Source organism: Trachurus trachurus (genome assembly GCF_905171665.1).
Source record: "Trachurus trachurus genome assembly, chromosome: 16".
Taxonomy (NCBI): Eukaryota; Metazoa; Chordata; class Actinopteri; order Carangiformes; family Carangidae; genus Trachurus; species Trachurus trachurus.
This window is the reverse complement of record NC_139902.1, coordinates 20,845,300-20,857,939: the sequence shown is the minus strand read 5'-3', so window position 1 is coordinate 20,857,939 and position 12,640 is coordinate 20,845,300. Positions and strand designations below refer to the sequence as shown.

At 40.5% G+C, this 12,640-nt stretch overlaps 1 protein-coding gene across 1 annotated transcript; it reads left to right on the top strand.

The window, feature by feature from the left end:
* Window positions 1–3,771: 3,771 nt before the first annotated feature.
* Window positions 3,772–7,641, top strand: LOC310999752 (C-C chemokine receptor type 5-like; the record flags this gene model as incomplete). Its single annotated transcript, XM_083990307.1, has 4 exons — window positions 3,772–3,795; window positions 5,478–6,054; window positions 6,484–6,633; window positions 6,731–7,641. The coding sequence occupies 4 exons, from the start codon at window positions 3,772–3,774 to the stop codon at window positions 7,639–7,641; spliced, it is 1,662 nt and encodes a 553-aa protein (XP_083846433.1).
* Window positions 7,642–12,640: the final 4,999 nt, after the last annotated feature.

Here is a 12,640-nt window from a genome sequence, read left to right as displayed (position 1 = left end):
GACATCCAGCCTGTACAATCTCACAAATGACTGTGCATTGAAGCCAAACTCATCACCGCACAAATGTCCTCCACCCTAATACACAGTCCAATGGGACAGTCTCTGCCGGCTGTCCACATACAGACGTAATGCGCACACAAGTGTTTAATTCCCCACTGACCCAAACGGCAGAGGATGAAAAGCCCACAATTCTGGGCCTGGAAACCGGAAGTTTCCAGCGTACTCCATTCATAAAACGTCACACCAACAGATGCTGGCCCGCTGGCTTATCCCCTAGGTCTATGTGGCGTGCTAAAATAGCAGCCAGATAGCTACACTTTGATTGTGGAAAAGGTTTTACCTTTCCCCAACAAATCCTCTAGAAAACAGAGGATGTCTCTTGTTCTTCCCTGAGCCTATTTTCCAGGCCTCTGCTCGAAAATTGCATATCAATAATAAAATGAGTATATCTCTGCAACCACAAGGTCTATTTGAATAATTTTGGTGTCATTGAATAGGGGACACTTTGAGGATTGTTGAGATATGTAATTATCAGTATATCTGTTACTGGTGAAGAGTAAATGAAGATCATGGCACACAGCAAAAATTAAATAAATTCAATGCTCGCCTAAAAAAAAATCATATTTTTGATGAGTGTCCATTAGAATAATGCTAACATAGCTCAAACTCTCTATAAAATCATTGTACAACATGACACATTATAAAGGATGTGCAGGAAATGACACTTCTGCATTTCTGTCTCTGTGTTTCACTGTGTTATATGGGGGACTACTGACTTAACAACAGTTAGTCATCGCTGTGCATTTGAGGACATTGTACTCAAAGAGATCTGGGCAAAGAAGAAAAAGAAGTCCTGAGGTCACACACTGATTTACCTGACAGGAAAAGGCAGAGCTGAACCCTCACCATGACAGGTGAGTGCATAGATTATAGATTATATTTGTTCAAGGTTTTATAAACGTGTTGAAATAAATACATGTATTAGTGTGTGATGGTAGACACCTGTAACATTGGTGTTCTTTCAATTCAATTGAAAAAATATCTCAGTGTAGTGTACGATTATTTATTTTGTATTTCTGTTTTAACCCTTTACGGAAGCACAGAGCTGTCACACCGACAGTCTGGACTTTCAGCCTGAACAATCCTAACGACTTGAGATGCCTGCGCAGTGTTGACATAGACTACTAATAGTGATACCATCCTCATTTTGAAGAAACTCGAGTATCTCCCAGTGTCTCAAACCGAGAAGGAAGTATTGGCAGATTACCTGCAAAAGTGCCATCATTGCCAGTATCCACTCTCCTTTCACATTGCCTTCAAACCACACTTTCACGTTATGATAAGATGTTTTCACAAAATAACGTGATAATTTCATGTTATAACGTGAAAATATATATCTTGAAATAACGTGATACTTTCACGTTATAACGTGAAAAGATATTGTTATAACAATAAACCTTTCATGTAATTACTTGATACTGAGCTGTTTTTTTTTCCTCTCCGTCTGACAGCTCTGCGCTTCCGTAACCCTTTCATGCATGGTGTCCACTACAGTGGACAGAAATTTGGAAGCCATTTTAACTATTTAGGTTGCAGTATCATGCCCCAACTGTCAACTCTCCCAAACTAATCAAATTTCCATGTGATAATAATAATAATAATAATAATAATAATAATAATAATAATAATAATAATAATAATAATAATAATAATAATAATACATTTTATTTATAAAGCGCTTTTCAAGAACTCAAAGACACTGTACAGGAAATAAAAAAATTTAAAAATCACACAAGCACAAAAGCATTAAAACATCAAGGGCTAACAACAGTTAAGAATAAATTGTCTTTGTACCTACTTGTCTTTTTGTCATTTTAAGGTATTGTATCAGATGATGCACAAAGTTGGTCGCTGTTATTAAATGTTGTTATATGTTGTTGTTATATTATATATATAAGTATGTTGTCACTCAAGCTCATATCAGTGTGAAGTCAGACGAGCGAATAGGCCTACTTTCGCCAATATAGTATAGCCTAGAGAAGAGATGCCTCTTGTGACACCTTGGTGATGAGAAACCTTTTCATAGGCATCAATTTGGACTAAACCAGCTGATATTACTTTGCACTGATAGGGGACAGGATTGCTTTCTAAATACTGACAGACTCCAGCTGCTTTCTTGGCCTTTTTGCACCTCCTTTTCTTCATGTGTTCAATAGGATGTGTCATTTCACTGATTTCTTTGTATGTTTGCATTACTTGGGCTGTGTCTAGCTCTATTAGAAATATATTTCCTGAGAAAAATGTTGACGCATTCAACACTTAATTTCACCGCTGTATACAGTTTACCTAAGAGACATACAAAAACATAAACAAGAAGCCTCCCCTCGAGCAGCACACTTGTGGTTAGCTGGCGGCTATAACTTACAGGTGTGTCGCAGTCACACACACACACACACACACACACACACACACACACACACACACACACACACACACACAGGATGTTTACTTGGTGAGGTCATCTCCTACATGCTACAGTTTTGCAACCTCCACCAAAATGTAGCCCATGCAGAGCTCCACTACTTCCTGAACAGAGTAAACGGAATGTTTGTGTTAATATAAGTCTTAAATTGTTATATCTTCCGACAGCAATCACTTATATAGAGTGTTTGGTCCGAAACACGGGTCTGTCAGTCACTCTGCTCTGCTGTAAGCCGAGGAGAAAACTTTCCTTGTATCCTACAACCTTTATCCAATGAGGAGAGAGAATGGCATAAAGGGGCGGTCCTCTCTGTGTGTGCAGCCAAGGGATGCACGTGAATATGGTGACGTAGGGACGAGGGGGGTTGACTATAACTCCATCTGCTGACAAGAAGTTATCCACAACGACTGGATCGCTTACTTCTGATTTAATGCTGCTCCTTTGTTTCCTGTCTTACATTATTGGACAAACTGATTAATCCAGGTGTGTCTGAGTAGTCACAATGGTCAGACACACCTGGATTAATCAGTTTGTGCAATAATGTGAGACAGAAAATAAAGGAGCTGGCTTAAATTCAGGAAGTAGTGGAGCTGTGCATAGAGCCCATTAGGCTACTGCTGAAACTTTTGTCCCCTTAAACTCATTACAAATTATTAAGTCCATCACTTTTTTTCAAAAACTGTAAAACTTGTAAAACCTCCCACAATTTTTGCTCAATTGTCACCAAAATTGCTAGGGAGCATCTTCAGACTGTCCTCCACAAAACTTGTTTCTCGGATTTTTGATTTGTCAAAAATTGAGCCTACAGTGCATGAAAACGGTTGGCTGTAAACAGTACTGTAAACATATACCATCCAATTCCTGCTAAATACATTTTCAATCTTCCTGAAAAAAAAAGAGAATATTTTGGAGTCATGGTTGATGAAGTTTGGCAAATATCAGAATTTTATCTCAAAAAATGAATTTTTGAGAACATTTTGAATTCTGCTCTCATGGGAACAACTGCAGTCAATGTAAGAATGGTATTTTAAAACGTCAGATTTTCTCTTAAAACACTTATCGTTAAAAACAAATCACCAACATTTCCATGCTGTCTAGATGCAATTTATGTATTAACAGATTTTTGTTTAGATAACAGAATTTTTGACATTTTGACCATTTTTGAAATCTGCTTTTACAACTGCTGCCCGTACAATGACTCCCTGAGTCTATTTGAGAAGACACACACCATGTCTCACTTCCAGATAATTAGCACAGTTGAGTTAAGTGCTGGTTCTTGGTGCGAGGGGATGTGGGTTCAAGACCCAGCAAGGGTGATGATAATGACATATCAAAATGCCAGATGTCCTCACAGCAAGCCTCTAAATTAAAATAACAAAACAAATACCATGGGCGAAAGCTCACTAAATTTTGCACAAAGTCTCATCTTCTTCTTTCTACTTCCAAGGAAATCATGCTTCCCATGGGCGAAAACTCACCAAACCTTACAGAAATGTCCGACCCCATGCCAGATCCCATGTATTATCAGATTTTTGTTTAGATAACAGAATTTCTGACATTCTGACAATTTTTGAAATCTGCCTTGACAACTGCTGCCTGGTCTCTGACTCCCTGAGTCTATTTGAGAAGACACACGCCTTACTGCTCTTCTAGACAATTAGCTCAGTGTGTTAGGAGCTGGTTCTTGGTGCCAGACGATGTGACGAGGTGATAAGGATAATACAGCAATATACCAGATGGTCTTTGTAAACATTTTTAGAGTCATGGTAGATGACGTTTGACAAAAACATAAAAATTTTACCTCAAAAACAGATTTTTTTTTTCTTGGTTTCAAATCAAATTTGTGAAGCCACACTGAACTGCCACTTGCTAATTAGCTCAGTGTGATAGACAACGGTGTTTGGTTCCAGAAATTGTGGGTTCAAGCCTCAACTGGTGCAAAATGAACATTATAAGGTTAACTGGCCTGTCTTCCTAATCTCCTATTGCCCAAAATAGCCCGGACCCAACCCATTGCTAGGAAAAGTCATTGAATTTCAAGGTGAAAAAATGTTGTTCAATGGGTTTTTTCTACTCTTAAACGTGCCAACCGGGTCAATTTTGACCCTAATACCACACAAGGGTTAACAAATAATAATAATAATTTAGATAAATGAAACGACCTGACTATCCTTGGTCACAAGATCCACCAGACGTGCCCCTGCTGCTGTGAGAGACGCGCACGGCCGAAAACCCGTCAGACGCACTGTAACACGAGAGTTATTGCTAGTTGCATTTTTTGCTTTAGGGAGCACTGGTGTACAACTGGTGGCCAGGTTATTAGGTTTTGCAGTGGTATTCGTGCATATTGTTAGATGTATGGTAAGATGACCTGACTAAGTAAACATCCTGTGCATGTGTGACTGCAACACCTAAGTTATAGCTGCCACGCCAGCTAACCACACACAGTGTGCTGCTTGGGGGGGGGGGAGCATGTCAGGATTCTTATTTATGTTTTTGTATGTCTCTTATGGAATAGGCTATTATATCATTCAAAAAGGTGTAGCCTACTTGAAAACAGGGTATGTGTAACCGTAGTTCTGTTAACTTGTACATTATGTTTGTATCCGTAACCATGGTTTTGCAAATGTGTAATATGTTTGAATTTTTTTTTTTTGACAAGCTTGACTCAGAAATCCATTACCTTCAAATACCTGGTGACACAACAGGGGGTGCAATAACTCACTGAATCATTTGAATAAATGATCACCCACAATAGGCCTAAAGATGATCCTACTCTCAGAAGCATCGGTCTATAGCAAAGCAAAACCATAACAGTTTGCATAGATACAAACTGGTTTTTCATGGTTTTACTTGTTTTCCCCCCGAGCCTTTGTACATTGCACTGATGCAGTGGTGTAAAAGACTATTGTTAAGGATATTTTGTTTGAGGTGTTTTGATAGAAATGGACCCACAGTGAATAATCACAGTGAATAATCACAGACCTGACACAAGACCGAGGCCCTGCTCATCGGCTCCAAATCCACCCTCACCAAATCACAACACACCCCAGCCACACCCATCATCATCGACGGATTCCCTGTACCGTTCTCCTCCCAAGTCAAGAGCCTCGGCGTCATCCTGGACAACACCCTCTCATTCGCACCCCATATTCAAAACATCACCCGGACTGCATTCTTCCACCTCCGCAACATCTCCAGACTCCGCCCATCACTGACCCAATCCAGCACTGAAATTCTGGTTCACTCATTTGTCACATCACACATAGACTACTGCAACGCCCTCCTCACCGGACTCCCCACCAAACTCATCAACAGACTGCAGATCATCCAGAACTCAGCCGCCCGGATCATCACCCGCACCAAATCATCTGACCACATCACCCCTGTTCTCATCCAACTTCACTGGCTCCCAGTACAATACTGCATCCATAAAACCTTACTCCTCACCTACAAAGCTCTCCACAACCTAGCCCCCACTTACCTCTGCGACCTCCTCCAAGAATACACTCCCTCACGCTCCCTCCGCTCAACCTCTGCTGGACTACTATCTATCCCCACATCACGCCTCAGTACCATGGGTGCCCGATCATTCAGCTGTTCAGCACCCAGGCTCTGGAACTCCCTCCCCCCACACATAAAACAGTCAGACTCCATCACAACCTTCAAGTCACAACTCAAAACTCACCTGTTCAAACTCGCACACAACCTATAACTGGTCACTGTCTCGATTGTTTGTTTGTTTTTGTTTTTCCACAATGTCTTGTTTTTAATAATGTTGTTAAGATTTTATGCTCTGTAAGGTGACCTTGGGTGTGATGAAAGGCGCCTCTAAATTAAATGTATTATTATTATTATTGACTGTCAACAGCTTCAACTCAAACAACTCTCAATGAAAATTTCTAAGATGATTATTTCCTGTACAAATGCACATGAATTAAGGTCACATGTTGTAGCCTTTACCATGGCATTAAAATAAATAAATAAATGTTTGCCTGCAGATAATGGAACCAACACCACCTTGGGGTATGATTACTCAGACTACTACGAGCTGGACCTCCCCCCTCCTTGCGACGCCGTGGACCTCCAGAATTTCAACCAAGTGTTTCTGCCCATCCTCTATAGCCTGGTCTTCATCTTCGGCCTTATAGGTAGGTGACTGCGAGAAAGCTGAATCTACTGTAGGTTCAAATGGACGTGGTTGTTAATTCTAATTAGACAGATCTAATTGTCTTTTCCTCTCCAAAGGCAATGGGCTTGTGGTGTGCGTCCTGGTCAAACACTGCAAACAGACCAACTTGACAGACATCTGTCTCCTCAACCTGGCTGTGTCCGACCTCCTCCTCATGTTTGCGTTGCCTTTCTTCGCCCACTACGCCGCAGTCGGGCAGCGGTGGGCTTTCGGAGTCTTCATGTGCCGCTTCGTGTCTGGCTCCCAACACGTAGGCTTCTTCAGCAGCATCTTCTTCATGATCGCCATGACGGTGGACCGCTACATGGCCATTGTGCATACACACACAGTGGCACGGTACCGCACCACACAGGCCGCTCTCACTCTGAGCGTGTTGGTGTGGCTGCTGAGCGTGTTCATCTCCCTGCCTTTCATGATCTTCTTTCAGGTTACACCTGTAGATGGCGGTAACGGATCAGTGTGTGATTATGACCCGCATAGTGACGCCTGGAGAAAGTATGACGTGTTCACTATGAGCATACTTGGTCTCATGATCCCAATGTTAGTGATGATGGGCTGCTACTCCAGGATCATCTGTGTGCTGGCGAACACGAGGAACAAAAAGAAGTACCACTGCGTCGTCAGGCTGATCATCTGCATAGTGGCTGCCTTTTTCTTGTTCTGGGCTCCATATAACATTACAGTTTTCATACAGTTCCTGCTGTCTGAGGGCATGCTGAAGGATGACTGCGGAGTACGCACAAATCTGCACTTGTCAGTAGTACTGACTGAGATCATTGCTTACTCTCACTGCTGCCTGAACCCCATTATATACGCCTTTGTTGGACAGAAGTTTATGAAACGGGCCAGGAAGATGCTGGGGAAGTGGCTGTCTTGTATTCCCCTCCCAGTCAACAGGGATTTCTCTGACTTCAGGACAAGCTCAGTCTCATCCCAGTCCTCTGAAGCCACCTCTGTTGTCCTGTAGGAGGTGGAGGTCAGATGGAGGCCATCACCACTAGTTCCTTAAGTTTACCATCTCCTGTGATAATTCTTGTATGAATTTTCTTGATATCCTGGTTGTGAAAGCTAATGACAAACTATACACAGATTTATATAGGAAACCAACTGACCGTAATACACTACTTCATGCAGACAGTTACCATCCTACGCCTCTGAAGAAAGGTATTCCTTTGGGTCAGTTTAAACGTGTCCGTAAGATTTGTGGCACAGATGAATATTTTGATAATCATTCTAAAGATTTGGAGGCAAGGTTTAGACAGTGTGGTTATCCTGACCATTGGATAAAACCAGCTTGATAAATTTGGTGGTGTTACTCAGTCTGAGTGTCTGACCCAGGATAAAAAATACAAGAAACGACGTATCAATTGCTATGTACAGTATACTCCTCCAGGCCGAGAGTTTGAGAAAGTGGTTAAGAAACACTGGTATATATTAAGTTCTGATCCTGCTTTGACGGAATCATTTATTGACCCACCACAGATTGTCTTCAAAAGGCCTCCTAATTTTAAAAAAATCTACTTGTTAGATCATACCTGCGTCAGCCCACACCGCATTTTCTTACTAAGATACCTGACGGTAACTACAAATGTGGCAGATGTGCACAGTGTAGCTTCACTTACAAATGCCACAAATTTAATCACCCAGTTACTGGGAAATCTTTTCATATTAAAGGTATCATTAATTGTACCACACCTAACATTATCTATATGATTAGTATATGTGGGCTCGCTTATATAGGAAAATCATCTAGACCCTTAAAAACCAGGATATCAGAACACAGGAGTGATATTCGGACAAAAGACTTCAGAAACCCAGTTGCTCTACATTTTTTTGAGGCAAAACACTGTATCTCATCTTTAAAATATATTGGGATTGAACGTGTCCAGTTGCCACCCAGAGGTGGTGACATCAATGCCCTATTACTTAAGAGGGAATCATTCTGGATTTCCACACTCGATATTGTAACTAGAGGCTTAAATTAATCTTTTGGTAACAGACCATTTCTCTAGAGCTTCCCTGGTTATGTCTTTTGCTTTTTTGTCTCATCCCTGTTTTCATGTGCTTACAGAGTACCCAGGATGAGGCCCTTTGCTCCCCCCTCCCCTGGGGTCTCTCCCTCTGGAGTGTATCTCCCCTATTAGTTTAGGCTACATTTAAATATTTTCTTTCCTCCTAATATCAATTTTCTGCGTTTTTCTTGATTATATTTTTTAATATTGCTCCTACGGGTGCCTTACATTATATTACATTGCATTTGTTTATATTGTACATTATCTGTATATTTGTGCCTATTGTATCTTTCTCTATCACTTTAAAACATTTATAAATTCTAAATACTTTTATAATATTCTCTTGGGTATAGTTGTATATCTGCAAAATATTTACAATGTGTTTATATTTGAATCTGTGTGTTTTTGTTTTGTTTTGGCTCATCTCCCCTTAACAGCCTCTCAGGCTTGATTTGTGGGGTGGGACCAACTGACTATATGAATGAAATGTTTGCTTTGCCTTGTTATCCTGACGAAGATCCACAGGGATCGAAACGTTGATCTTTCCACAATAAACAATAGATGAGCGTGATACAGAGTGCGGACTCCACTTCCTTTTTTTCATCACCACTATTTTGCCTTCTTGTGTGGTATATCTGTAAAAATTTTGTGCATATTAATAAAGCATCAACTTGAACTTTATGCTAGCTTCAGCTGTTTATTTTGTAGAACTTCTTGTACTTCCTGCAATGACATTAAATCTCACCAAGGTCTCTTGAGGTTACACTGCCACCTATGGGTAACACTTGCTAGGACATGCCACAACAATATCATGCTATCCTTGACAATCCATGACAACAGCTTCTTCGTGTGTGCCTAATGTGTCTAGATGGAACATATGCTCTTTCCTCTGTCACACTGTTTTTGTTGTTGTTGTTTTTTAGGTCTGTGAGTTTGTAAACAAAACACATGGAAATGCTACTAATATCATTTTAAAAAGGATTTTTTTTTTATTCTTGACTTTAAAGCAGATATCAGCTTCACGGCCGTTTCGGCTAATGCTGCGTTCAAGGCAGGCTTTTGAAACCGTAAGTTACAGCTTCAAGTCACAACTACGACTTGGTAGCGTTCCAGGTAACCCGTAGCTCGTGTTTTTACCATCCTGTTGTCTGTGAAAGTTCCCTATAACGGCCACTCGTAACTTCCGACCCGTGAACTCGTACCAGATCGAACTGGTATGACTTCACAGGAAGGAAAAACACAAAGTACGAGTTTCTTTGAACGCACCATGAGTTAGCAGCCCCCGCCCTTGTCAGGCATCAATTGGTCCTCGTGCTACGTCACCACATTCACGCGCATCCCTTGGCTGCACACACAGCCCTTCATGCCGTTCTCTCTCCTCATTGGATAACACTTGTATCCCACAAGGAAAATTTTCTCCTCGGGTTACAGCAGAGCAGAGTGACGGAGAGACTCGTGTTTAGGCTGAAATACTTCATGTAAGTGATTGCTGACGGAAAATAGGACTATTTAGGACTTATATTAACAAAAACATTCCACTGATATCTGCTTTAATTGCGGAAAACTTGTTCAGATAGGCCTATCTAATGATGCATTAATACTGCAAAGGTGAAACCAGCAGAATGCTCAATCAAATATTTATCATGGATTTAAAGGAGAATTCCGGTCATTTTTGACCCCTAAATCGTTGTCCTGATGGTCACCCAGTGTTGGGGGGAGCAAAAAACGCGACTAAAATTGATGCAGGCAAACCGGAGTTAGGACCATGGCTACCCGGCGCTAGTAATAGCGACAACGCTAAAGTATGAGGGCAATTTTTTCAACCACAACAAACACTCAAAAAACATCAAATATCTATGGTACATGACTCGAATCCTTATGACACACCACTGAACTCATAAACTGTACGGTTATACTGAGTATAAACAGTATAAACTTTGTGTTTTTGCATGTAATCACTCACCTCACGCAGCCAAACTCTGAAACATGCTGGAAAGAGAAAGACATTAGCCTACTAAGCATCGCAGAGCGCCTTCTCCCTGCCACAGAAACAAACACTTTTTCCTTGTTGTGATGATTTCTTTACAAAAATAAACGGTCTGGGATATTTTGGACATTACCACTCCACTGCTCGACCAATTACTTTTGTAAATAAATCATCACAACAAGGAAAAAGTGTTTGTTTCTGTGGCGGGGAGAACATTAGCTAGGCTATATATTACATATGTGGCAAGGTGAAGAGGGCCCGGGCAGGGATTGAACCCACACCTCCCGGATAAGAGTCACACACTTGCCAGTCACCCGATGTCCCTGGGCACATGATTAATTGGAGGCATAGTGACAGGACCACCACTGTCACACATACATCACTCCTACAATTAGCTAGGCTACTTGTAGAAATTAAAGTAAAACAAAATGATATTAAATAGTAGTGGTGAAAGGTGGATCTGAAAACAAAAAAACTGCTTCTTATGGGGTCCAAAATGTAGCCTACTAGGAGTCAGTTGCATAAAACACCAATATTAGTGACATCCAATTTCTCCACATATCAGGTTTCCAAGTAGTATACAATTTCTGTGCACATCCTCTTGTAGAATAATGAATCTTCTCTAATACCAAATCATGTTGTAGAAGGTGATCCACATCTTAGGGTTGGGTGGAGTATCAGTCATCTATGAAAGTAGCAAAAGCTAGCATATTCTTTGCCTGGTGGTTAAGATGGGTATCTTGTGGAGTTATTCCAAATATTTCAGTGGTGGCAGAAGGTTATGTGTACTCAAGCTTTCTTCCTCAGGAAATTCCAAATCCAAATCCCCCACCCATTGTTTCTTTAATGATGCCAAGGGTTCCACATTATATGTAGACCTTCCCAATGATCCCCTTGGAACCGAGGAAGTTGGGTGACTGATTCTGACTTTACGAAAGTAAGTTCATTGCTGTGCATTTAAGGACATCAAGCTCAAAAAGATTCAGACAAAGAAGAAAAAGAAGCGCCGAAGTGCAGACATATAGGCTACCTGACGGCAAAAGGCAGAGCTGAACTCTGACAGGTGAGTGTATTTGTAGAGATGACCCAGACCCCTACTGACCCAGATGGCACAATTTCCTTTATGTTTCTTTTGTCCACCCTGTCATGTTCATGTTTTTTTTTTTTTTAATGAACAAATTGTTTACAAAAGTTGGCAAAACCCTTTGTGTGATTTCTTCATAAACAAATTTATGGGGGGCAGGGGTGGGGTATAGTCACATATGTTGTATGGTGATACTGACCCTTGAGCAACGCCTCTGCTTACAATGCATGTTTCTCCACACATACTTTATGCCATTTTATCCATGCAATACCTCCTGCACAGCTGAGGTACTGTCGTCCACCACAAGAGGTCACTGATGTACAACTCTTGAGAATTTTACTGAAGTCTGCATTTGTTGTGTTCTGTGCATGAGTTCAGATATGGGATTATCACCAGAGATGATGAGCAGTTCAATTTGATTTTGATTTTGAAAGTTCATTTTCAACATGAAACAACACAACAAGTAAAAAGAGCCACTACAGACAATGACAAAGACCAGTGGGCCAACAACAACACAATCAGAAAGGACCAAATAATGAACTAAATAAAGAAATGAATCATTAGATAGATAAATAAATCCGATCAACATACATTTGAAAAAGTAATAATAAAAATAAAATAAAATAAAGAATCATCAGTAATAGTACAGACATTTTGTCTGTACTCAGTTTTATTTACTCATGTATTTATGTATTTATTCATTGTTTTTTCTCTAATAACCACAGTTACCATGGTATTTACATATTTAAACATATTATCACTCCTGGACATTTGGGTATTTTAAAAATTAGACTAGACTGTGACACACATATTTGGACTGGTGTAAAAGGTTTAGCTAAAAAAAAAAAACAGTGAAAAAGTTTAACATGTTTGTGATCAGATG